At 53.3% G+C, this 27,135-nt stretch overlaps 1 protein-coding gene across 1 annotated transcript in view; it reads left to right on the top strand.

Annotated features, from left to right (window-relative positions):
* Nucleotides 1–351: 351 nt before the first annotated feature.
* The window catches only part of NEURL1 (neuralized E3 ubiquitin protein ligase 1), an 84,400-nt gene continuing 57,616 nt past the window's right edge, over nucleotides 352–27,135 (top strand). The window contains exon 1 of the mRNA XM_055119281.1: nucleotides 352–540. Coding sequence (XP_054975256.1) covers nucleotides 456–540 — 85 coding nt within the window. The 5' untranslated portion in view covers nucleotides 352–455. The remainder of the gene's footprint in view (nucleotides 541–27,135) is intronic.

The following is a 27,135-nucleotide window of genomic DNA, read 5'->3' as shown; positions in this document are numbered from 1 at the left end:
GCTGTCACCATAACAACCGCGGCGAGGGACGCGCGGCGACGGCGCGGGCGGGGGGCGCGGGCGGCCCCGGAGACCCAGCCCCGCGGGCGCCACGCACGTCGTCGCCGCCGCGGCCGTCCCCGCGGGCGGGGAGCGAGGCCGAGCCCGCGCCGCAGGCCCCGCGGCCGAGCGCCCGCGCCCGGAGCCCCGACTCTATGGCCCGCGGGGAGCGCGCCCGAGCCGCCGCGCCGCGCCCCGCCAGCCCGATCCCCAGCGCCCGCGGGCTCGGGGCCGCGCCCCCGCCGGGCATGGGCGCCAGGTAGCCGGCCGAGCCCCCGGCAGCCCGACGACCGCGGCCCCGGCAGGGCCCTCCCCCGGCGGCGCGCCCCCGCGCGCGCTCCCCGCCGCCCGCGCCCCGCGCTCCTGCCCAGCCGCGCCGGCCCCCCGCCAGCGCCCGACCCCCGGGCCCGGATGCCATGGGGAACAACTTCTCCAGTGTCTCTTCTGTGCCCCGAGGAAACGCGAATCGCCCGCCGCGGGGCCACCCCGCCAACCTCAAAGGTAAGGGCCCGGGAGTCGCGGCGCAGGTGGAGAGCCCGGGCGGGGAGGGCCGCCCCCCTCCGCCCGCTTCCCGGAGGTGCCACCTGCTGTGTGCATTCGGAGCGGAGAGATGCGCAGCTGGCCCGGGCGCCGGGGGGGGGGGGGGGCTGGGGTGGGGACTTGCGGGGAGCTGCCCTAAATGCGAAGGGAATGGGCGAACCCTCCGGGCTGGCGTCCGCGCCCCTTCCTCCCCGGGCCTGCGCTGGGGTACCTTGGGTCTGGGGTGCTTGGCGAGCAGGCCGGGGTGGAGAAGGGCAGGGGCGTGGGGGGTGGGGTGGGCGCTGCCCCGGACGCTCAGTCAGGCCCGCTACCCTCCAGCGCTTCTCAGGGGAGGCGTCCGCCTCTCCCTTCCCGCTGCCAAGGGCTGGGGCGGTCACACACCAAGCACCAGTTGCATTTCCAATATGCCAGGGCTTAGAACTGCCGGGAAGAAGGCCCCGAGTCCTCTGAAGCCGATGACTTTTTGCATCCACCCAATGATGCTGCATTCGGGTTTCCCCAAAGGTCGGTAGGCTATATGGACCCGAGTGAAGAGGCTCCGCTTGACAGAGGGTCTTTGTGCTTTTAGTTCTCAGACCAACTCCCTCCCCTCCCACCCCACTTTGAAAACACAGCTTCCCCCAGCACCCCCAGGCCCGCGGGTGCCCCCCAGATCCTTCAGGAAGCTGCTTCTCTGCCGCCCTGGGCTCCAGGCAGCAGTCCTGCTGGACTCTGAGACAGGGAAGGGAGCCCCGCGGCTTTCTCCCCCACCCTGCTCAGGAAGGAGAGTAGTTGACAAAGCAGTGACATTCACAGAGAACTTCCACACACACACACACACACACCTTTCCCACAGAGGGGAGGCCGAGGTGGGCAGGGCGAGTGAGCCCGCGGTGTGCAGAGGACCCACACGCGGCTTGTTTCAGCTCTCAGAGCCACCGAGAGGCAGGGAGAAGGCGCACACCCCAACTTCTGGCAGAGAGCAGTTTGGTCCTATCTCTGGCTGGACAGTTAGAACCTTCAAGACAAGGGAAAGGCGGAAGCCAGGATCGGGGTCCTGCCTTCCAACCCCAACTCCCGCAGAACCCCAGCCCTTGCTGGACTTGGAAAAGTCAATGCAGGGTGGGTTGTGGGGAGGCTGTTGGTTTTTTTGGTTTTTTTTTTTTTTTTTGTAATTAATATGTCAGTCCAGATCCGGGTCCCTTTGAAATGTGATATTCGCTGGCCTTGTGATTCTGTTGGAAAAGCTGGTCCTAAGCACCAGGTGAGGTGGGCAATGGCTGGCCTGCCCGGGGCAGAGCCCTGTTTACCCAGAGCACCACTTCGCTGCCCGGTACTGTGGTGGGTTTTCCCTGGGGGACTGTTCTCCAGTCTTCAGAATGTTGTTCTTGACCGCAGACTTGGCGGGAAAGGCTAACAGACAACCAGGCTATAAAGGTGTATCGGCAGTGAGATTACAAATTGGCTAAAAAGACATGAATGCCGTCCCCTGCAGGCGGAGCGTTTCCTCTGGGGCACACAGATCACACGCGCTTTCTCTTCTTTAAAATCTTTTCCTCTCTCCCAACTTCTGTAGCGGACGAGCGTTGTTTCTGCCTAATCGGAGAGGAGCAGCGTGTGTTAGTGTAGAAAGGCTGGTTCCCGGTGTGGGGTCGTTCCTAATGCCAGGGAGACCGGGCACCCCTGCGTTTGAGCTCCTTGCTTCCGCGTGAGAGATGGACTCGGGTGGGCCCAGCAGGACTGGCGGCAAAGCCAGGCACCCTGGGCCAAAGGCATGGCTTAGCCGGGTCCTCTAATGAGGTGACCCCTACTTGAGAAGCTCTGTCTGTGACCGCCGGGCGGCCCAGAGAAGGCGTCCGAATGGCACCTCTTTTATCTGGAATTTGGAACCGTGGGAATGTGAGGTGAGGTGTAATCTAGGACGGGGGCGCTGTGAGGCCCCTGTGGCCCGGGTTTCAGGCAAAGGAGAGTGTGGGTAGGAGAGGGGCCAAGGTCACCTCACTTCCCCGGCCCGGCCCTCACCACTGCCCTCTCGGCCTGACTCCCAGCTTGTCTGTCCTGGGAAGGCCCTTTGATGTTGGCCTCCGGGGTGCAGGGGTCAGTGCCCCTGAAGTGACTGGAGGGCAGTTGCTTACCATCCCCAGCACCTCTTCACCCCTGCCGCTGCCTGCCTGCCTGCCTACTGGAGGTGAACAGAGAGGGTTGATGCTGCTCCTTCCAGCCCTGCGATGCAGGTCCTGGCCTTGTGTGGGAGGGGTCCCTGTTCTTGCCAAGCCCCCACCACACAGGGCCCTCAGCTCTGTTCCCTCCTTGACTGGTGCTTCCTGCGGGTTCCCTTCCGGTTGTGTCAGCACCAACTGCTGAGCCTTCTCTGATTTTGCTCTTTTCATGTGTGTGTGTGTGTGTGTGTGTGTGTGTGTGTGTGTGTATGTGTTTGTAGTGGTTTTGGGCCACACTCAGCAGTGCTCAGGGGTTAATCTTGGCTCTGCATTCAGCAATTACTTTTTTTTTCTTTTTTTTGGGGGGGTCACACCCAGCGATGCTCAGGGGTTACTCCTGGCTTTGCACTCAGGAATTACTCCTGGCAGTGCTTGGGGGACCATATGGGATGCTGGGGATCGAACCCGGGTCGGCCGCGTGCAAGGCAAACGCCCTACCCGCTGTGCTATCACTCCGGCCCGCAATTACTTTTTTTCTTTTTAAATTAAATTGCCATGAGATAGACCCTTACAAAGTTGTTCATGATCGGTGTCAGTCATACAATGTTCCAACACCCATCCCTCAACTGGTGTACATTTGCTGCCACCAATGTCCCTGGTTTCTTCCCCCCGCCCCTCCCCGACCTGCCTCTATAGCAGGCACCTTTCTTTTCTCTCTCTCTCTCTCTCTCTCTCTCTCTCTCTCTCTCTCTCTCTCTCTCTCTCGTGCATTATGGTTTGCAGTACAGGTGCTAAGAGTTTATTGTGTTTGTTCAGGGCGTACAACATTCTTATCGGGAAAGTACATCTAGAGGAGTTTGGTTTTTTATTTTTTAACTGGTAGCAGCTTTGGGGTGTGGACTGCTGGGGTTTCTAGAGGCACAGGGAGGTGGGCAGAGGTAGCCATTCCCAACCCTGAGAAAGTCTGGAGATTTCAATAACAAAATTAGCATACCCTTGGGGCTGGAGTGATAGCACAGCGGGTAGGGCGTTTGCCTGGCACGAAGCCGACCTGGGTTTGATTCCCAGCATCCCATATAGTCCCCTGAGCACCACCAGGGCTAATTCCTGAGTGCAGAGCCAGGAGTGAGTCCTGTGCATCACCAGGTGTGACCCAAAAAGAAAAGACAAAAAACAAAAACCAAAATTAGCATACCCGAATTTTCAGCAGATTAATATCAGTGAGGTCTGTCCCAAGATGGTGGGATTCGGCTGGGGGGCATCGTGGTGATTTGGATTGTGGGAGCAGGCAGCTGCCAGGAGCAACCCCCCTCCCCCTCCGATCTACCCTGGTCTGTTCACCCTTTCAGCCTTGTGTGGGTCCAAGATTATCTGTGGCTTTTGATCTCTTTTGAGATTTATTTATGGGCCTCCAGAGCAAGGCCGATAAATGAGTTTGTATGGCTGAGCCGGAGGTGGTTTGTGGGCGTGGCTCCCACATCCCCAACTTTTGGCAGTTTGATGTCTCAGAAACCCTGGTCCTGAGTTGTTGGAGTCCCGCCAGAGGCATAGCGGCAATTTTGGGGTATGAGGAAGACTGAGGGCACCATCAGGCTGACCCTTTGGTGGTGCCACACCTCCTGGGTCCAGTAGCGACAGCAGCAGTGGCAGGGACCAGGACTGGGCCCAGGGCTGTGACCTTTCATGGCTTGGACACTCTGGACGGGCTGCAGCCACCAGTCCAGCAGAAGCTGCTGAGGGGGAGCACGTCCCCATCCCCGGCCCCCAGACAGGTGCCCAGGGAGGTTTTCCTCCATCCTATGCTGTGGGCGACGCTGGTGGTGTGGCCTGGTTCGGGGAAGACATGGTGGCGGGGATGCCTGACAGGTGGTGAGTGGCCTGAGCCAGCCTTCCGGGGTGGGAGCCCAGGTGCCCCCTCAGCTCCGGGACCCGCACTCCTAGATAGTGCCAAGCTGGGCTCAAGGAGTCTGTTCATTCATGCTAAGTGTCTGGAGCCTGGATGGGCGCTGCCACCTTCTTCCCACATCCCACTCTGGCCTGGCACTTGGTCATGGGTGCCAGTTTGGTCCCACTTTAAGCCACTCTTTTGGAGAGAAAATACTTAAAGGGCACTCACAGTCTTTCACGCAGAGACGTTATGGCCCCATCAGCGCTGAGAGCTGCTGTACGACTGCTGCCATCCTCTCTCCTCCTCTCAGGAGCTCCCCCTGGTGGTGTGCGGGGGACCGGGAGGGATGCAGAGTCGACCTCAAGCAAGGCAAACACCCTACCCCCTGGACTATCCCTCTCTCCAGCCCTATATTTTTATGAGTTTGGATGTATGCATGTGCTCTTGATACCATGATGACATTTAGGGGACTCTACTTGTCAATTCCGAAGTAAAAAAATTTTGTGGGGGAAGTGGGGCATGCCCAGCGATACTCAGGGGTTACTCCTGAGTCTGCACCCAGGAATTACTCCTGGCTATGCTCAGGGGACCATATGAGATGCGGGGGATCAAACCAGGGTTGGTCGCATTGCAAGACAAATGCCCTACCCGCTGTACTATTGCTTCAGCCCCCAAAGCAAGAAAGTCCTTATTGAAACTTATTTATGAAGATGTAAGAAGAGCTGGGAGAGGGGGAAAGTTTATCATTTCTCTCTCTTTCTCTCTCTCTCCCTCTCTCTCCCCTTCACCCCAATCCCCCCACTACATGAGAGAGAACACAGGCTTCTCCAGAGTGGAAACAGGGAAACAAGGAATCATCTAGACAGCAGGCAAGGTCCATATTCAAGGAAGAGCATGGGTTTGAAGAGAAAGCTAATTTCTGTATGTTTAAACTATTTCTCTTGATTTGAGGTACTGGGATTTACACATGCTGTTAATGAAACTTTTCATGCGAGCATCATTCCAATACCACCCCCACCCGACCACGTCCCCACCACCCCCACAAAAGCTCAGTTTTATAGACAAATTCTCCATTTCTGATGGCGTTGGCCGTTTGTTTCCACACCATGTTTCTTTATATCCCATTGTGGAGGTGGTGACATCTAAACACATAAATGAATAAAGCTAAGGTCCTGAAACTCCATAAAAATGTAAATCCATCAGTTGATAAAAATGTATTTTAAAAAAAGATCTTTTTTTACAGGTATATAAATAAAAATTTAAAAGTTTACATGAAATATGAAAACCCTACAGATATACAATTTCATAAGAATGAAGAGATGAGAATTAAGAAAGTTTAGGGGGAAAATATTAACAGGCTTCTAAAAGTATGTTTTATCTTTCAGAGGGAATATTGGCTAGGACTGGATAGTATGGTGGGTAGAGTATTTGCTTTTCTGAATGACCCAGTTTTGATTCCTAACACCAACAGGAGTGATCTCTGAAAGCCAGGTGTGGCCTCAGATCCCAAAATAAATATTTTGTGGGGAGGGTCACACCTGGTAATGCACAGGGGTTACTCCTGGCTCTGTACTCAGGAATCACCCCTGGCAGTGCTCAGAGGACCATATGGGATGCTGGGAATTGAACCCGGGTCGGCTGCATGCAAGGCAAACGCCCTACCTGCTGTACTATTGCTCCAGCCCCAAAATAAGCATATTTTTTTTAAGAAAGGGAATATATTGCCTCTATGTTAGAAAATACTATATTGTAGATATCGCTTAAGTGTCTGCATTATTCAGTAAAGGGTCGTAATGAAAATCCCTGAATAGACATAGAACATTCAATATAAAATGTTAATTCATTAGTGAAAAAGTAAAAGTCCCGTTGGAAGCTAGAAATAAACAGACCTTAATCCAGTAGAGGGCAGCCATAAGTGCCATTTAGTGTAGGACATACTCAGTCTAAGTGCTGAGAAATTTGTCTTGTCCTTTAAAGAAGCTCCTTTAACACTTCTTGCAAAACTGGTTTCGAGGCTATGAATTCCCTAAGCTGTTGCCTGTCCATAAAATTTTCTATTGTTCCTTCACATCTGAGTGATAATCTAGATTGATAAGGCGTTCTTGGTGAGGTTTTCCATTCATTGATTTTTTTTTTTTTTTTTTTTTTTACTCTGTCCCACCATTCTCTTCTGGCTCTTGAGTCTCATTTCATATAACTACTGGGAATCTTTCCTTTAGATATAGGCTTCTTTTTCGGTCTTGCTGCTTTCAATATTCTGTCTCTGTCTTTGGCTTCTGTCATTCTGATTATAATGTGCTTTGGAGTTTTCCTATTTGGGTTTATTTTTCCGAACGTTTTGAGTTCCTGGAATTTGTGGTCATGCTCTTCTCAACGGTGGGACATTCTTATCTTAGGATTCTTTAGCGGTTCTTTGTTGGGTTTGCCTCCTTGTTTCAGGAACCCCAGTGATTCTCACATTTCGCCTCTTGAACTCATCCCACAATTTTCCGGTGTGTTGTTCATTTATTTTCAAACTTTCTCCCCCCATCTTCTGCTGTTTTCTCAAGGCTGCCTGGATCTCAGAGCTCATCAATCTTTTCTCAGCTGCTGTTATTTTGCTGCTCAGACCTTCTGCTGAGTTTTTTAATATAACATACCATACTCTTTATTTCTGTCATTTCTTTCTTCCTATTTTAAATTTGGTGAAGCAAGAACGTTTTTATTGAAACTTATTTAGAAAGATGTGAGGGGAGAGACAGGAAGAAGTGCATGCATGTTCAAGAGAAAACACGAGCTCCTCTCTTGTGGAAAAAAGGCAAACAAAGAAACAAAGACCAAGAAAAGCTAACCAGTTACGTGTTCAAGGGAGAACCAGGGCAGGAAGAGTGAGCCTCGTCCTGCTCTTTCTGATTGTAGCTTTCTCATCTCTGCTATCATATCCCAATGCTTGAAGGTCACTCCTAGTTCTGTGCTCAGAGATCACTCCAGGTAGGGTTTGGGACCATATGGGGTGCTGGGGATTGATTCGAGTTGACCGGGTGCCAGGCAAACGCCCTAGCTGCTGTACTATCTTCCAGCCTGGAGTTTCACAGCATTTTGCTCACCCCGAAATGAACATCTGCACTCACTGAGCAGTTCATTCCCTGCAGCTGGCCCGGAGTTTCTGGCCATCACGAGTCCCCTCTCTGTGCCACTCTCTTTGTCTGCTCTTTTCATAGAAATGGAATCAAGCCGTCCAATGGCGTCTCACTCACATCCTCCTTTTCAAGGTTCATCCATATTTTAGCACTTAAAATTTTTTGGATTTGGGGCCACACCTGGTGGTGCGGAGGGATTACTTCTGGCTCTGCACTCAGGCGTCACTCGTGACAGTGCTTGGGACCATGTGCAGTGCTGGGAATTGAACCAGGGCAGGTTGGCCATGTGCAAGGCAAGTGCCTGACTTTATGCCACCACCTTTCCTGCCTTGTAACGTCTTTCTAGTATTTCTTTTTCCCTTTTTTTTTTTTTTTTTTACTGAATGACTGAATTCCACTGTAGAGACATGCCGCGTGTTATTTGTTCACTCGCTGATGGATATTTGGGCTGTTTTGACCTTTGGTTTGACTGCTGTGAAGATTTGTGTGTGCACGTTTTTGTCTGAATAGCTATTGTGCGTCCCTTGGGGTAGAGAACCGGGAGGGAACAGCCCATCTCTTGAAAGTTGGCGCTCCTCCAACTGGACACAAAGTAGTTCTCAATTTGGTTTCACAAAGCCACTGGTTATGACAGTCACAGGGAGACGGCCCCCTTCCCCCGCTCCGGGAGGGTGGGTGACACAGGAAGATGCTGGCAGTGCTGACAGGCTTTTCTATGGTGGCTGAGGCCAGCTCAGACAGGAGCTCAGAGGCTCAGCTGGTGGTGGCAGGGCGGGGGGGGGGGGGCTAGATTGTCCCAGGGGGCCAGAGTGAGCACAGAACCTGTTGGCAGACTCGGAACTGGTGACTGCTCTCCGAGGGTAGGGCCTGCATTCATTCCCCTGCGATTCAGGGCAGCTGCTTCGGGATCCAGGTCCTCACCCCCGAGATGGCAGCTGACTGCGTCCCTCTGCTGTGGCCAGTGAGTCTCCTGACCCCGCCCCGACGCACGGCCTGCAGCGCCAAGACCTCGGGAGTCCACCTGCTCAGTGTTCCCCAAGGCCAGCCAGCCCACAGGTACTGCACGGTCCGGGCCGGCGCTTTCTTGGTTGCCATGACACTTGCTGGTCAGGCGTGCACCTCCTGCTCCCCGCCCCCCAGCTGCAGCAGGAGGCCCTGGATAGAGACGGGGAGTGCGGGCAGAGAGGCCGCGAGAGCCCCATGTCGTGTGCTTTATGGACACACATCTCTCGCTCAGCCTCCACCCAGCGTCCTGCCGAGTTTCCGTTCCTGCTGACCTTGAAAGCTGTATTTTTCAGTTTTCATAATATTTATAACAGCTGCCATGGACAGCCGTCACTGTGTATGGGGACCTACGTGCTCTCTTATTTCCATCAGTGTCCTCCCAGTGACCTGCTGAGGGAGGAGGAGTCACCATCTCATCGATGGGAGAGAGGATCCTGAGGCCCGAGAGATCCAGAGCCCCAGACAGGGGAGTGAGTGGAGCTGGCGGAGCTGGTGGAGATGGTGGAGCTGGTGGAGACGGTGGAGCTGGTGGAGTGGACGGAGCACATGGAGATGGTGGAGCAGGTGGAGATGGTGGAGATAGTGGAGCGGACAGAGCACTTGGAGATGGTGGAGCAGGTGGAGCTGGTGGAGCTGGTGGAGCCGGTGGAGCCAGTGGAGCTGGTGGAGATGGTGGAGTTGGTGGAGATGGTGGAGATAGTGGAGCGGACAGAGCATGTGAAGATGGTGGAGCAGGTGGAGCCGGTGGAGCTGGTGGAGATGGTGGAGCGGATGGAGCACGTGGAGTTGGTGGAGCCTGTGGAGCAGGTGGAGCAGGTGGAGTTGGTGGAGATGGTGGAGATAGTGGAGCGGACGGAGCTGGTGGAGCTGGTGGAGCTGGTGGAGCCGGTGGAGCAGGTGGAGTTGGTGGAGATGGTGGAGATAGTGGAGCGGACGGAGCATGTGAAGATGGTGGAGCAGGTGGAGCCGGTGGAGCTGGTGGAGATGGTGGAGCGGATGGAGCACGTGGAGTTGGTGGAGCCGGTGGAGCAGGTGGAGCAGGTGGAGTTGGTGGAGATGGTGGAGATAGTGGAGCGGACGGAGCATGTGAAGATGGTGGAGCAGGTGGAGCCGGTGGAGCTGGTGGAGATGGTGGAGCGGATGGAGCACGTGGAGTTGGTGGAGCCGGTGGAGCAGGTGGAGCAGGTGGAGTTGGTGGAGATGGTGGAGCGGATGGAGCACGTGGAGTTGGTGGAGCCGGTGGAGCAGGTGGAACAGGTGGAGCTGGTGGAGATGGTGCAGCAGGTGGAGTTGGTGGAGCCGGTGGAGCAGGTGGACTGGTGGAAATGGTAGAGATGGTGGAGCCAATAGAGCTTATGGAGCAGGTGAAGTTGATGGAGCTGATGGAGATAGTGGATCTGGTGGATCTGGTGGAACTGGTGGAGCAGGTGGAGCAGACCGAGCTGGTGGGGATGGTGGAGCTGGTGGAGATGATGGAGATGATGGATCAGGTGGAGCAGGTGGAGCTGGCAGAGATTGTGGGGCTAGTGGAACTCGTGGAGCAGATGGAGCTGGTAGAGCTGGTGGAGCTGGTGGAGCTGGTGGAGCTGGTGGAGCTGGTGGAGCAGGTGGGGATGGTGGAGCAGGTGGAGCTGGTGGAGCAGGTGGGGATGGTGGGGATGGTGGAGCTGGTAGGGATGGTGGAGCAGGTGGAGCTGGTGGGGATGGTGGAGCTGGTGGGGATGGTGGAGCTGGTGGGGATGGTGGAGCAGGTGGAGCTGGTGGAGCAAGTGGAGCTGGTGGAGCAAGTGGAGCTGGTGGGGATGGTGGAGCTGGTGGGGATGGTGGAGCAGGTGGAACTGGTGGGGATGGTGGAGCTGGTGGGGATGGTGGAGCTGGTGGGGATGGTGGAGCAGGTGGAACTGGTGGAGCAGGAGGAGCAGGAGGAGCTGGTATACCAGGTGGGGTTGGTGGAGCAGATGGAGATGGTGGAGCAGGTGGGGGTGGTGGGGGTGGTGGGGGTGGTAGAGCAGGTGGAGCAGGTGGAGATGGTGGGGCAGGTGTTGCTGGTGGAGCAGGTGTTGCTGGTGGAGCAGGTGGAGCTGGTGGGGATGGTGGAGCTGTTGGGGATGGTGGAGCTGGTGGGGATGGTGGAGCAAGTGGAGCTGGTGGGGATGGTGGAGCTGGTGGGGATGGTGGAGCTGGTGGGGATGGTGGAGCTGGTGGAACTGGTGGAACTGGTGGAACTGGTGGGGATGGTGGAGCTGGTGGAACTGGTGGAGCTGGTGGAACTGGTGGAGCAGGAGGAGCAGGAGGAGCTGGTATACCAGGTGGGGTTGGTGGAGCAGATGGAGATGGTGGAGCAGGTGGGGGTGGTGGGGGTGGTAGAGCAGGTGGAGCAGGTGGAGATGGTGGAGCAGGTGGGGCAGGTGGGGCAGGTGTTGCTGGTGGAGCAGGTGTTGCTGGTGGAGCAGGTGGAGATGGTGGAGCGGGTGCTGTAGCTGCAGTGTTGCAGTAGCCTCGGCCTCACTGATAGGGAATCCATGGTCGTCACCTCTGCACAGAGAGCCCGTCTTAGGGTGCTCAGTCTTGCGCCGTGGAGCAAAGCTGGGGAGCATGCTCCCGGCCTCGGGACAGAGCCCTCGAGGTGGGAAATGAAGACACACACATTTGACGTCCTCCTGTCAGTCCTGCCAGGTATGTGGCCGGGGGATTGAGGGTCAGTGCCCCTCAGAGCGAGGCTTCCCCAGCCTTCCCAGAAGAGATTCGCCAATGTGGGTGCCCAGTTCCTAGGCCTGACAGATGCAGGGAGGAGCCCCCAAAGGCATGTGCGACTGGAGCCCTCTGCATAGTCCCATGCAGACTCTTGGATGGGCGGAGACCAAGCTGGGCAGGAGGGGGACTGGGCAGGAGGAGACCCTGGCCTCGGTGGGTGTGGCTGGAGGGCGTGGCAGGAAGTGGGGGCTGTGTTTCATGGGGGAAGGAGTAGGTGCCCCACCAGAGGAGCCAGTTCGTCCCTGAAGACTGACAGAGCACATCTTGTGTGTGTGTGTGTGTGTGTGTGTGTGTGTGTGTGTGTGTGTGCGCGCGTGTGCGTGTACATGTGCGTGTACATGAGGTCCCAGATGTCAGGATGAGGGGTTAGACTGGAGTGGGAACCATGGACAGCGTCTGAGAAGTTAGTGGTTTCTCTAAAACAGCTGTTGTAGGAGGAGGATAATGATGGTGATGAGGATGGTGGTGATGGTGATAGTGATGAAGATGATGGTGGGAGGAAGGTGAAGATGTTGGTGATGGTGATGATGGCGGGAGGATGGTGAGGGTTTTGTTGATGGTGCTGAAGATGATGGCGGGAGGATGGTGAGGATGGTGGTGATGGTGCTGAGGATGATGGCAGGAGGATGGTGAGAATGGTGGTGATGGTACTGAGGATGATGGCAGGAGGATGGTGAGGATGTTGGTGATGGTGCTGAGGATGATGGCGGGAGGATGGTGAGGATGTTGGTGATGGTGCTGAAGATGATGGCGGGAAGATGGTGAGGATGGTAGTGATGGTGCTGAGGATGATGGTGGGAGGATGGTGAGGATGTTGGTGGTGCTGAGGATGGTGGCAGGAGGATGGTGAGGATGTTGGTGATGGTGCTAAAGATGATGGCAGGAGGATGGTGAGGATGTTGGTGATGGTGCTGAGGATGGTGGCAGGAGCATGGTGAGGATGTTGGTGATGGTGCTGAGGATGGTGGTAGGAGGATGGTGATGACGGTGATGATGGTGGTGGTGATGAGGATGATCATGATGGTCATGAAGAGGAGGAGGAGGGTAATGATGGTATTAGTGGGGATGATAGGGATGAGGATGAGGGTGGTGATGGGGTGCTGATGACTATGGTGATCGGCATAACTGCTGATGAGAATGGCAGTGATGCTTATGGGGATGAGATAATGGTGGGTGATGGCGAGGAGCTTGCCAGTGATGGTGGTGAGGATGGTGATGACCGCCACATGGATGGTTGTCATGATGAGGAGGGTGGTGGTGGCTATGGGGAGGACAATGGTGGTGATGGTGCTATTGCAGGCTCGTGGGAGGAACGACTGAACATCTTGCGTGAAAGGCAGGTCAGTGTCAGTTTCAGGGCTTTTGTTTGAGGCCGAGCTGCAAGGGCTGGAGGGAAAGCCAAGCTGACAGCCTTGTCTTGAGTTCTTTCCCAAGGATGAATCTGGAAGCAATTCTGACCAGGAGATGGTCACTAGTGGGGTGTCTTCATGTAGATGTGCCATTAAACTCCCCGTAACTGTGAGGGAGGCTTATTCCCGTCTGTCAGTGAGGAAGTGGGGCTGACTGGTCACTGAGAGTGTGGCTGAGAAACACTGACCTGGAAATGACAGAACCTACCCAGGGCACTGGAGCCCACAAGGGCACATTGGCCTCGAGGGGGAATTTCTGCGCCCCAGGGTGTGCTCTTCTTCTGACCCTTTAGGGTGACAGGTGCCCACTTCCTAGCTCTGTACGTCGAAGCTTGAGCGTTGGCCGGAAATCACAGATTCAAGATGGAGGCAGGATGGGCAAGAATGGCAGCAGGAGGGAGGGGGAGCTGGAGCAGGTGCTGCCCTGCCCGCGGGTGCCAGGCTGCCTCCAGCCTGCCATGCCAGCTGCCAGGGCCTATTTTCTGTTGGTCTCTGACTCTCATTCTTGGTCCCCCACACCCCAGGGCTCAGAGCTGAGGGGCTGCTTCTCACTGAGCTGGTTGCTTTGGCAACCCCGGGCAGGATGCAAGTGGTCTCCTTGGTAACGCCTGGGAAACCTGCCTACGAGGATGGAGGGAAGTGGACTTGCCAGCGGTCAGGCTGGGGGCTGGAGGCAGAGCTAGGCCTGGCCTCGGAGACTACAGCCCACGAGGAGGGAGGGTCAGGAGTATGGAAAAGCCTGGGCTGCCTGCTGGCAGCGTCCAGCGAGCCAGAGCCCAGGGACCCCGCTGGACTTGGGGGCTAGTGAGGCCAGAGGTGCTCCCGGGCCCCTCCAGGAAGTGGGCGGAGATGGGAGCGGGAAAGGGCAGCTCCAGCTCCAGGGTTTATTGAAAGATATTTATCAGGGGCCATTACCAGATCCCGCGGGCGCTGAGAGGAGCAGGTGCCGCTGCTGCTGCTGCTTCTGCTGCTGCTGCGTGTGTATGTGTGTGTGTGTGTGTCTGTGTGTGTGTATGTGTGTGCGCACGTGCATGCGCTCACATGTGCATTTCTCTGAGTGCGTGTTTTTGTTTGTGTGTGTGTTCCCCCCTCCCCCGCCTGTACAGAGAGAAGGACTGGGAGAGGAGGAGGGGTGGGGGCAGCCCCTAGGAGACGGGGTTTCTGCTCTGCTGCCACTCCAGAGCGAGGCTGGGCTCCGAGTGCAAGACGAGAGGGTGGGAGTTGGGGTTCCTGGCGGGCTCTGATGTGGGAGGGGTGCTTAGCCCCTTATTTATTTTTCAGCCTGTCATCTAGACGCGCACTCAGCACCAGTCACTGGCTGTGCGCTCTCGGGGCCAGCGGACCCCTTGGTATGCAGACCAGACGAAGGATTGCAGCCTCGCCCCCCGCCCCGCAGTGGGAGGGAGGCACGTGGAAACCAAATGAGAAGCCAGTGAGAGGAATGAAGGAAACGGATCAGAACATTCCCAGAATTACTAGCTCGGTGCCAGAATCTGTGCTAAGCTCTTTATTTTTATTTACTTGGGTTTTGGGCCACACCCGGTGGTGCTCAGGGGTTACTCCTGCCCCTGAGCTCAGGGATCCCTTCTGGTGGGCTTGGGGGACCCTGAGGTTCTGAGGATTGAACTCCGGTTAGCCTCATGCGAGGCGAACGTCCTACCCCACCTGCTGGACTATCTCTCTGGCCCCTGTGCTAGGCTCTTTCCTCACATTGCCTAATTTAATCTTCTGGAGGGCTGGAGCGATAGCACAGCGGTTGGGCCTTTCACAGGGCCGACCCGGGTTCGATTCCTCTGCCCCTCTCGGAGAGCCCGGCAAGCTACCGAGAGTATCGAGCCCACGCGACAGAGCCTGGCAAGCTACCTGTGCGTATTGGATATGCCAGAAACAGTAACAATAAGTCTCTCAATGAGAGACATTACTGGTGCACCCTCGAACAAATCGATGAGCAACGGGATGGCAGTGACAGTGACAGTCTTCTGGAGGGAGACTTGGAGAAGTTCTGTATCTTTCTCCAGGTCGAGACTGGTATGAGGCTGAGCAGGGATTCTTGAGAGCGATCTCTCTCCTTCAGCCCCTTCTCCCTCTTCATTCTAAAATGTAGAGAAGTGTTAGACGTACAAAAACATTGCAGAGTAGTCAGAGGCTTTGAGCATGCCCTCTACTCATATTATTAACATCATTATTAATGTCGATGTCGCCTAGCCACCTTGGTGCTGTGAAGCAGCCCTGAGCATTCATGCTGTTGGCCCTGTTCACGTTCACTTCATTTCCTGGCATCGCCTGGGTTTCCGTCAGCTCTGTGGTGCCTCTGCCTGGTCTTCTTAGCCTCTCGTGGCTGTGATGGCGACTCCTCTTCTTGTTGTTTATAACCGTGGCAGCTTTGAGGAACTTGAGTCAGACGGTCTGTCTGAGGCGCTGCTGTTCTTTCTTCTCCTGCTTGGCTGTGGTGGTAGGTTTGTCCTGCCCTGTCGAGGGGGCCGGCACGGTCACGGATTATCCGGGATGATCTTTGCTTGATTTAGTTCTGGAGGTGGGGCTCAGGCGGGGACCGCACAGTGTTGGGGCCCTGAAGGGCTGCCTGCATGCATGTGCTCCCCGGTACGCTCTTTGTGGGGTAGGGGGTCCCTCTGCCCAGCACACAGCGCAGGGCTGGAGGGGGACACTCCGAGGTGTGAGGGGGCGTCTCTCTCTCTCTCACCATTCCGCACAGTTCCTTCCTAGCTGCTTATTAAGAACTTACAGCACTTCTGCTGGATCGGGCTGTGAAGGGACAGGCTCTGTGTGTGTATGTGTATGTGGGAATGTGTGAGTATGTGTGGGAATGTGTGTGAGAGTGTAAGTATGTGTATGTGGGAATGTGTGAGGGTGTGTAAGTGTGTGTGGGAATGTGTATGAGAGTGTAAGTATGTGTGTGTGTGAATGTGTGAGTGTGTGTGGGAATATGTGTGTGTAAGTATGTGTATGTGGGAATGTGTGAGTGTGTGTGGGAATGTGTGTGAGAGTGTAAGTATGTGTATGTGGGAATGTGTGAGTGTGTGTGGGAATGTGTGTGTGAGACTGTAAGTATGTGTATGTGGGAATGTGTGAGTGTGTGTGGGAATGTGTGTGTGTAAGTATGTGTATGTGGGAATGTGTGAGTGTGTGTGGGAATGTGTGTGTGTAATAGGAGTGTGTGAGTGTGTCTGTGTGTGTCTGTGAGTGGGGAAGGGCTTGGTGGCTCTGGGATGTCTGGGGGTTTCCAAGGGGAGTGTGTATGTTGGGCTCCGGGTCCCACGTGGGAAATGAGTGTGGTGGGCTCCACACTCCAGGAGGACGTGTCCCCCAGCCTGTGGCCATGGGTTGTTCGCCCAACATCCCCAGCCCCCGCCGAGCATATGCCACAGGCTACCCCCAGTATCTCAGTGGCATTACAAACAGAAAAACTCCTCTCTCTGCTGGCCAGTGACCGCGCAGTGGGCTGACCTCGGGCTTTTCATGCCAGAGCCTGGGTTCGATCCCCAGCATCTCATGGCCAGGAGTGACCCTGAGGTCTGCTGGGAGTTTCCCCTGAGCACCAGTGGGCACGGCCTAACCCCTTCCTAATGAAGAGCTCTCCATGTCTCTAGAAGTTTGATGGGGGCTGGGAGAGCCCCCTCGCAGGGAGAGAGAGTGGAGCATGGAGGGGAAGAGGCCCCTGGAGGGGTCTAGTTGCGACAGTTGGGTGGGGGCTGGCGACCGTCCACTAGGGAGGGCTGAGTCCGCGCCAAGGAGCTCTCAGCAGAAAGTCATTACACAGCCACAGCCACTCTGTCCAGGAGTCAGATTGCTGGCCACAAAGACTGTGCAGGGTGGGGCAGCAAGGGAGAGAGACAGGGGGAGGGAGAGAGAAAGAGGAGAGGGAGAGGGAGAGAGAGAGAGAGGGAGAGAGGAAGAAAGAGAGAGAGGAGAGAGAGAGAGAGAGAGAGAGAGAGAGGAGAGATGGGGGGGTGTAGGAGGGGCGGGGACACTAGGCTGGGAACAAGGCAGGAGGGTGGAGGCCAGGCCTGCTGGCTTCCCTGGCTGCCTTGGAATGCCACCCAGGCTTCAGGGGCAGACTAGGACGGTGCAGGGGAGCACTTTCTGAGGAGCACTACCGGGGAGCACTACCTCAGAGGCACCCTCTCGCCGTGAGGGCACTGAAGCTTCATCCGTTCCTGCCCATCTCCTTCCTCTTCTGCCTTGGCCCAGCCACTCCTACCTGGCATCCTATGGAAGGTTCATCTGTGGCGGAGGCTGGCCTGGAGTCGAGTGTCCAGTGTGGGGGTCCCAGTTGGCCAAGAGTGGAGGGAGGGGCGCTTGGCCTGGTCAGAGAGGAGCGATGCTGCGGCCAGCACTCAGGTGCTCAGTACCTGCTTTGCATGTGGCTGGTTCTGTGTGCGCAGACAGTGCTGAGACTGAGCATCCGCGCTGCCAGGAGGTGCTCATGGCCCGGCCTCTGCCAGTTCAGACATTAGTGCCTGCTGGCATGAGTGATAATTGAGATTGGCATGGGCTGGAGTGATAGCACAGTGGGTAGGGCGTTTGCCTTGCACGCGGCCAACCCGGATTCGATTGCTCTGTCCCTCTCGGACAGCCCGGCAAGCTATCGAGAGTATCACACCCGCATGGCAGAGCCTGGCAAGCTACCCGTGGCATAATTTGATATGCCAAAAACAGTAACAACAAGTCTCACAATGGAGACGTTACTGGTGCCCACTCGAGCAAATTGATGCACAATGGGACGACAGTGCTACAGTGGCATGAGTGTCTGGCCAATGGCTGTTGGCTTGGAGCATCAGAGCCCAGAAACACCCAGGAGATCATCAGCCAGCTCATCCAGTTCAGGTCCTCCACCCCTGAGGGAAAGGACACGGCGTGGATGGCATTGGACCAGGTGGCCACGTGCCTTCGAGGCGCTGTCCCTGGGGGCTGATGCCCCCAGGAGTTGGGAGCATCGGACGCCAGGATGCTTCTCCCCGGCTGCATGAGCACCGCCTGTAGGGGGCGTGCTGGCCTGAGGGGCGCTTAGCAGTGTGAGCTCTGGGGTGAGAGAGGCAGCAGCTGGCTGGCAGGCGGTAGGTGCCAGCAGGTGGGTTGGCTGTGGAAACAGAGGGGGCGCAGGGTTTGACTTCTGGGGAGGTGCTCAGGGAGTCTTGGCAGAGATGGGGGTGAGTCTTTGTGTGTGTTGATATTGGGGTGTCTCCTGAGTCCCATCCTGGCCCTGGGCTCTTAAGTCAAGAGGAGACAGGTGAGCGGACCCAGGCAGCCAGTGCCCTGGCACCTGGGTACCTGACCGCTCCTGGCCCCGAGCTGTCCCCTGGGGTCTGTTCCCAGGACGCAGACATGGGACTCTCGAAGAGTGATCAGAAATTGGTGTGGGCAGCTCAGGGCTGTTCCGGTTTCCCCTGTTCGGATCACAGCCTCAGCCCCTCACCCTGGGGCTGGTTCTTAGGAAATCCTCCACCTGTCAAGGTACAGCCAGAGAAAGGGAGAAAGGGACCGAGAGATGAGGCAGGGAGAGGGAAGGAAGGAGAGAATAAAGCTTTTCATCTTGGCTCCCAGGGCTCAGAGACTTTCAGGGGGGCTGAGGCCCTGATGTATGAACAGTCCTGCTGGCTCTCCCTGTGTTCAGTTCTCACGGCAAGGACTCATCACCCCACCCCATCAGAGGGTGGAAAATTCTGTACTTCAGGCTCTTGCTGGGTCTTTAGTTGGGACATTCTTTTTTGGAGGGACAGGTGGGGTTTGGGCCACGCTTGGTGCTGCTCAGGACTTACTCCCGGCACTGTGCTCATCACTTCTTTTTTTAAAAAAATTGTATTCCTTTTATTGAATCACCGTGAGATACACCAGTGCAAAGCTGTTCACGATTGGGTTTCAGTCATACAATGCTCCAACACCCATCCCTCCTGCAGTGTACATTTCCCACCACTCATACCCCCAGTTTCAAACCCACCCACTGGCAGGCACTTTTCTTCTTGCTCCCTCTCTCCTTTTGGGCATTATGATTTGCAATACAGATACCGAGAAGTCATCATATTTGTTCCTGTACCTACTTTCAGCACGCAGTTCTTATTCAGAGTGATCATTTCCAACCATCATTGTCCTAGTGGTCCCTTCTCCATCCCCACTGCCTTCTCCCCCAGCACTCGAGGCAGACTTCCAACCATGGGCCAATAAATGGTTGTATCTCATCATGGAGACAGTAAGTCCTTGTATTGCTCAGATGTTGTTACAGGTGAAGCCCTCTGTGTTTATATTTCGTTGAGATTGGTTGCCTTCTCTAATTTAGCGTGCTACTACTGGTTTATCAGTGTTGTAGAGTTTTCTGTGTCAGGAAGTTCAGTATTTTTATTGGGAAGGTACAGTTAGAGTTTATTTTTTAACTGGGCGGCAGCTTTGGGATGAGGACCTAACTGCCAGGGCTTTCAAGAGTACAGGGAAGTGGCGGGAGGTAGCCTATCCCAACTCAGAGAAAATCAGAGATTTCAGTCACAAATCCCACATACCCGAATTTTCGGCAGGCTAATTTCTTGCTGAGGTTTGTTCCAAGATGATGGAGTTTGGTGGGGGGTGGGAGAGGGTATGGTGGCAATTTTGAATTATGGGAATAAGTGGCTGTTGGGCATGCATTGGGCTAACCTGCCCCCCTCCAGTGTGCCCCTGCTGATTCAGCCAGGCCCAGATGTCCAAAAGAAATTTTCTGTAGCTTCTTGATATCTTTCAAGAATTATTTCAAGGTCAGTTGATGAGCTTCCATGGTGGTGCCAAGGTGGTTCATAGGTGTGACTGCTGGGGATTCTGGGAGTACCGGGAAGTATGGAGGTTTTTGGTGCTGTGCTCAGGACCGACTCCGTGTACTCATCACTTTCATATGTGGTGCCAGGACTGGAGTGATAGCTCAGCAGGTAGGGCGTTTGCCTTGCACACAGCCAACCATGGTTCAATTGCTCTGTCCCTCTCAGAGAGCCCGGCAAGCTACTGAGAATATCACACTCACATGGCATAGTCTGGCAAGCTACCCGTGGTATATTCGATATGGCAAAAACAGTAACAAGTCTCACAATAGAGAGGTTACTGGTGCCCGCTCGAGCAAATAGATGAACAATGGGACGACAGTGATACAGTGCTACAGTGCCAGGAATTGAACCTAGGTCATACACCTTCCCCACTGTGTTATCTCTCTGGCCCACAAGAACTTCTCTTTTGGTCTCCTCCTCCTCCTCCCTCCTCTTCCGCCACATCCAGCATTGCTCAGGGCTTACTTATGGCTCTGAGCTCAGGACCACTCCTGGCAGTGCTCGGGGGACTGTATGGAACACTGGGCATCAAACCTGGGTTGACCGCCTGCAACACAAACACCCTACTCTCTGTTGTACTCTCTCTCCCACGGCTTGGTGTTGTCTGCCTTCCTTCCTTCCTTCCTTCCTTCCTTCCTTCCTTCCTTCCTTCCTTCCTTCCTTCCTTCCTTCCTTCCTTCCTTCCTTCCTCCCTCCCTCCCTCCCTCCCTCTCTCCCTCCCTCCCTTACCTCCCTCCCTTCCTTCCTTCCTTCCTTCCTTCCTTCCTTCCTTCCTTCCTTCCTTCCTTCCTTCCTTCCTTCCTTCCCTCCCTCCCTCCCTCTTTGAATCATCTCCAATAGGCCTCTTTGAATCCGCCTCAGGTCAGCCCTCATTCTTGGTGCTGTGCTCAGGACCCCTCCTCGAGTGGCTGAAGAAACCCGTCCTGATCCCAGGCTCAGAGCTCTGCCTCCTCCTTTCTCTAGTCTAGGTTTGCCTCCAGCTCCAGGGACCGAGTGGAGCCCCTGCCCCTGCTGAGACGACGGGTCTTCCAGACCCCCCAACTCCTGTCACTTGCCAGAAATGCCCCCTGCCCCCCAGCTTTAATGTGGCAGAACTGACAACAGTGTGGTTATTTACAGCTTCCAGTGCTATGATTTGATACCTGTGAAAACTGAAAATATTCCCCAATCAAGTTAATTAACACACCAATCACCTTGCATCGTTACTTTTTTGTTGTTATCATTAGCTCTACTCTCTCAGCAACTTTCATCGAGCATAAAATTCAATACTATTAACTACGGCCACCACGCTGTGCAGTAGAGTCTTCAGAACTTCCCTGTTCTGCAGCCAAGTTTATACTCTCATGGCCATGGCCGTTTGCGTTTTCCTCGGGGCTTGCAGTGCTGAGCACCTTTTCACAGTGTTGGTGATTTGGCTGTTGTCTTCGGCAGGGAGATGACCATGCAGGTTCTTTGGTCATTTTTAACTCCGCATTGTTGATACTACATTATTCGTATATTTACCTGTTATATGTCATCTCTAGGGCTGGAGCGATAGCACAGTGGTAGGGCATTCGCCTTTCATGCAAGCACAGTGGTAGGGCATTCGCCTTTCATGCAGCCGACCCGTGTTCGATTCCTCCGCCCCTCTAGGAGAGCTTGGCAAGCTATCGAGAGTATCACACCCGCATGGCAGAGCCTGGCAAGCTACCCGTTGGCGTATTGGATATGCCAAAAACAGTAACAATAAGTCTCACATTGAGAGACGTTACTGGTGCCTGCTTGAACAAATCGATGAACGACGGGATGAAAGTGAAAGTGAAAGTGAAAGTGATACGTCATCTCTATATTTTGTATTGAATGTGGCATCAGATATATGGTTCGCAAATATTTCTTCTGACTCCTTTGCATTTTGTTATTTCCTTTGCTGTGCAGAAACTTGCAGTCTGATGACGTCTCAAATGTTTTATTTTTACTTCTGTTGCCTTTTGCTATATAGATAAGATCAATATCAAGCAGCTTTGCCCCTTTGCTTTCTTCTGAAATTTCTACTATTTGTTTGCTTTTGGGTCACACCCAGCTGTGTTCAGGCTCTCCTGACTCTGTGTCCAAGGGTCACTCCTGGTGATGCTCAGGAGACCATGTGCAGTGCCAGGGATTGAACCTGGGTCAGCCACATGCAAGGAAAGTGGTTTATCCTTTTATTCTTTATTCAGTCTCTAATTCTTTTTTTTTTTTTCATTTTTGGTCACACCCAGCAATGCTCGGGTTGCTACTGCTTCTGGACTCAGAAATTACTCCTGGTGGTGCTCTAGGAAGTTATGGGATGCCAGGGATTGATCCCAGGTCAGCTGTGTCCAAAGCAAATGCCCTACCTGCTGTAGTATTGCTCTGCCCCACCAATTTCATTTTTTGGATAGTTAATTGTTAGTGCCTTCAAACACTGTGTGTGTGTGCTGGGGTCAAACTTAGGCCCGCACATATGTGACATATGTATTCTACCACAGAATCACATTTTCTTTTCCTTTTTTTTCAAATAAGGTAAGTTATTGGTTTAGCTTACCAGGTTTCAATTAACTTCATTCTGTATATTTTGCTGTCAATCCTATACTGAGATGTTTGGCTTCTTCGGTACATGATTCTTTCTTTCTTTCTTTCTTTCTTTCTTTCTTTCTTTCTTTCTTTCTTTCTTTCTTTCTTTCTTTCTTTCTTTCTCTAACTTTATTTAAGCTATGGTTTACAAAGTTCATAATACAGTTGTTTTGGGCATTCAGTGTTCTAACACCAGTCCCACCACCAGTGTGACCTTTCTTCCACCATTGTCCCCAGTTTCCCTGCCCCCCAAGGCCTGCCCCTTATCAGACAAAAAATAATTTATTTTATCTTGAGTCACAATAAAATGGTAAATTAAATTATTTTAAAAAATAGTTCAGTAAAATAAAATTTGTGAAAACTGTTCTGTCTCACAGTGGTGTTACTAAGTCATTGCCTGAGGGTTTACTCCGTTGCTAGTTGAGCCTTTGGTATTACCGTTTTCATTTATTGAACTTAGTGGATTTCTATGCTACTTTCCATCTCATTTGCTGTACTCCGACTGGGCTGTCAGTATTGTGGAATTTGGGATGTCTGCGACCATGTGCTCCAGGAACGAAATAACTGGGATGATTCTTTGGCTTGGTGTCTCGTGATTAGTCGTGAAGCTGGACCACTTATATGTCAGATGCTGTGGGGTGTGGGTGTGGCTGCTGAGGCTTTGGTCTACAGGGGTGGGGTGTGGAGAGGCTGTGTACTCCCCACTCCAAGAAGGCCCCAGGGTTTCCAACCCCAAAACTGGTATATACCTGGGAGTTTCATCAGCTCAGTGTCTCTTCTGAGATTAGCCCAGAGCCATATTTTTTGGGGGGGCGGGGTGCACACCTGGGGTACAGTCTGGCTCTGCACTCAGGAATTACTCTGATGGTGCATTGGGACCATATGGGATGCTGGGGATTGATGCTCAGGGTTGAACCCAGGTCAGCCATGTGCAAGGCAAGCCCCCTACCCATTTTTCTATCACTCTGGTCCCAGAGCCATATTTTCTACCACAGATTATACCCCGTTTCCCTTTATTGCTGTTTCCGACACCACGTGATGGCTGGGCTGCCACATAGGTGCTTAGTGTGGCACTTACAGAGTTTTAGCTGCTGTGCTGGCTGGCCCGGGGTCGCACATCAGATTTTGATGCTTGCACACGTGGCCAAGGTTTGTACTCCTGGCATTGTGGGTCTTGCACACAAGCTCACCAGAGTTCACACTCTTTAGCTGAGGCCAGCAGGCTGTAATTGTGATTGCTGTGGAGATCACACAAATGCTTGCCAGGGGTCACACTTCCTGGTGTGTCGCCTGCCCTTTTTCAGTTGCCCCCTGGACTGCTCCCTTTTTGTGGCACTTGCAAATATCTGGCTGCAGTGCTTCAGGAAGTCACCCGTGATGCTGGGGGTCACAGAGAGCAGAGCTACAGGGGTCCAACAGCACAGGTGCTAGAATCAGAATCACTCTGGCTCACGTAGCAGTGCCCGGGATTGGGATTCGTGACCGTATGCTAAGCCACTGGGCTTCCCCTGGGAACACTCAACTGACGTTTGTCCATCGATTGCGTGCCCTGCAGCCTTACCGAACCATCATCGAGTCTAAAGTAGTATCTTGGTGAAGTCTTAAGAGTAAAATCATGCCACCTGCAAACAGAGAGAAATCTTACTTCTTCTTTTCCACTTGGATACCTTTTATTCATTCCTTGCTTCAGTGTTCTGCCCATATTTCTGTGCCTGTCTGTAGAAATGAGAAAGCCTTTCTTGTTCCTGATCTTTGGGGAAAGCTTTCAGCTTCTCACAGTGAATAGGACATTAGACTTTCAAACATGGCCTCTGTGTGTGTCTGTTGAGACGACACCTATGTCTGATATATGCCTGACCTGTTGAGAGTTTTTATCATGAAAGAATGTTCAATTTTATATATATATTTTTGTATTTTCAAGATGAGTATGCGGTTGTAATCCCCTTTCAATCCTAAATTTTCTTAATATGGATAATTACATAATCACATTTATTGATTTGCATATATTGAGCCATACCTCCTAGCGGTAAATCCCATTGAATCATGATACATAACCCTTTTAATGTGCTGTTGAATTTAATTTGCCGATATTTTGTTGAAGATTTTTGGTTCTCTGTTCACATTGGCCAGTGATTTTCTGATAGGGTCATTGTTTAGCCTTGGTGCTAATGAAAAGCTGGTCTGCTGAAATAATTTTGACTGTTCCCGTTTCATCCCTGTTCTCTTTTGGGGGGAAGTTTGAGACAAATTGGTGCAGATTTTCCCCCCTTCTGTGGACCCTGGTGCCAGACTCGGGGTGGCCAAGCTGGCCTCAGTGCATGCGTGGTGCTGGCAATGAAGCGCGCGGTCTCACGGTCGCCCAGGGACCCCGAGCCGCCAAACTATCTTCTAGCCTCTTTTCTGTTGGGATCCTGAAGAGAAAACCTTCCAGGACGCTCAGTGCTCACGGGAGGCATCGGGTTTAGAGTCTATGACCTTGGTGGGCAAGCACTTTAAGCCACCAAGTCATCTTCCAAAGCTCTTAATTGTGTTTTTATTTTCTTTAATTTAGGGGGTTCCCAAGTGGTGTTCTGGAGGCTGGGGGGGTCCCTCCCCGAAATTCCTGGCCTAGGGGGCTACCCAACGCAGAGCTGCTCGGGCTTTCTGGATGGGAGGTTCCCCAGGCCACGTGGGTGTAGCTCAGACCTCCAGGGGCGTGTCTGGTGCTGCTGGGGGGAGCTGGGGATGGGAGTGGGGATGAACCCCAAGTCAACCACATGCAAGGCATACAGTTTACCTACTGTACTATTTCTCCACACCCCTTAATTTTGGGGGAGATTTGGGCCATGACTGGCTCTATGTGTAGGAATCACTCCTGGCAGGTCTTGGAGGCCCATCTGAGGGAACCTGGGTTGGCAAGGCAAGCACCCTCCCACTGTACTATTGCTCTGGCCCCTTTCCTTAAGGCCAGATTGCTGAGTAAAATATCCTTAGATTTTTCAATAAAGAAAAGTCCAGGACCATATGTCTTCATGATACCAAGCATTTCTTAAAATATTGGGTACAGAGAAATAGTACTGTAGACAAGACACTTACCTTACCTGACCTATGTTTGATCCCCAGCACCACAGACCCTTGAGCACTGCCAGGAGTGATCTCTGAGCACAGAGTCAGGAGTCATCCCTGAGCACATCCAGGTGTGGCCCATAAACAAAACAAAGCAGAATTGGAGATATAGATATTCCCAAACATAAACTAAAGGAGTTCGTAATCACTTAAACTCACCTTACAGGAAATGCGAGAGGAGTCCATGTTGAGAAAGACAAGTAACTAGTAACACGAAAAAATAGTTTCAGTGACCTTACTCTTAAGACTCCACCAGAACAGTACTGTCAGAACATGACAGAGGTCAGTAAGGCCGCAGGGTTCATAATCAATGGACTAATGTCAGTTGCAGACTCCCAGAGGAAGTGACCTGGGGCCGGAGTGAGAGTACAGCAGGTAGGACATTTGCCTTGCACACAGACTGCCTGGGTGTGATCCCTTGCGTCCCATATGAACCCCTTGACCACTGCAAGGAATGATTCCTCAACACTGTGCCAGGGGTAACCCCTGAGCACCACTAGTTGTGGCCCCCAAACAAAAACAAAAAAGAGTGTGAATCCTGGTGACTTGTGTATGAGATCCACGATGAGATCCACAGTCCATAAGTGCAAATCGTAGCTGAGTGTGCAAACACCAAAACCTGATGGTTCAGTCCTGGGCCAGCACCACGGTAACACTATGCGAGTGCCACACCAGGTATGAGAGGCGCCCCCAGCCATCATGCCAGGCCAGCAGCAGCAATGCGGGGAAGGGGGAGAGGAAAGTTTTTAAAATATTCTGGAGCAAAGTCAGTTGTGTTTTTGGCTAAAGAATGTGACTCTGTGGTAGAATATGTTCCTCATTTCTGTGAGGCCTAGGTTTGACCCCAACGTGCATTCATGCACACGCATTTGCACACACATGAACACACACACATTCACACACACAGTGTTTTGGGACACTAACAATGAACTATTTAAAAAAAGCAATTAGGGGGCTGGAGTGATAGCACAGTGGGTAGGGTGTTTGCCTTGCACGCAGCCAACCCTGGTTCGATTCCCAGCATCCCATATGGTCCCCTGAGCATCACCAGGGGTGATTCCTGAGTACAGAGCCAGGAGTAACTCCTGTGCATTGCTGGGTGTGACCCAAAAAAAAAGCAAAAAAAAAAAAGCAATTAGGGAGGGACTGGAGAAAGAAGAGAAGGATAAGCACTTGCCTTGCATATGACCAACCCAGGTCCAGTCCCTGGCACTGTACATGACCCCCTGAGCATCACCAGGAGTGACCCCTGGGCAGTCAGGAGAGCCTGAACACAGCTGGGTGTGACCCCAAACCAAACAAATAGTAGAACTTCTGGAGCAAACAAAGGGGCAAACCTGCTTGTTATTGATCTTATCTATATATCAAAAGCACAGACAACAGAAGTAAAAATAAAACATTTGAGACTTCATCAGACTGCAAGTTTCTACAAGCAAAGGAAATAACAAAATGCAAGGTCTACCCAGGGAATGGGAGGAAATATTTGAAAACTACACATGGAAATGACACAACCAATAGGTAACTAGAATAATGATGTAATATCAACAACAGCTCATTAAAAATGGACAAAGAGGGGCAGAAAGATAGTACAGTGGGTAGGGTATTTGCCTTGCAAGCTTATAACCGGTGTTCCTGGCACCCAATATGGTCCCCTGAGCCCTTCAGGAGTGATCCCAGGCCAGGAGTAAGCCATGAACAAGTTTGGTGTGGATCATGCCCTCGACCCCTCCCCCCGCAAAAAAAAAAAAAAAAACAGAAAATGAAAAG

Source organism: Sorex araneus, chromosome 11 (assembly GCF_027595985.1).
Source record: "Sorex araneus isolate mSorAra2 chromosome 11, mSorAra2.pri, whole genome shotgun sequence".
Lineage (NCBI taxonomy): Eukaryota > Metazoa > Chordata > Mammalia > Eulipotyphla > Soricidae > Sorex > Sorex araneus.
The sequence above is the reverse complement of the archived record's forward strand: the minus strand, read 5'-3'. Positions and strand labels throughout refer to the sequence as shown.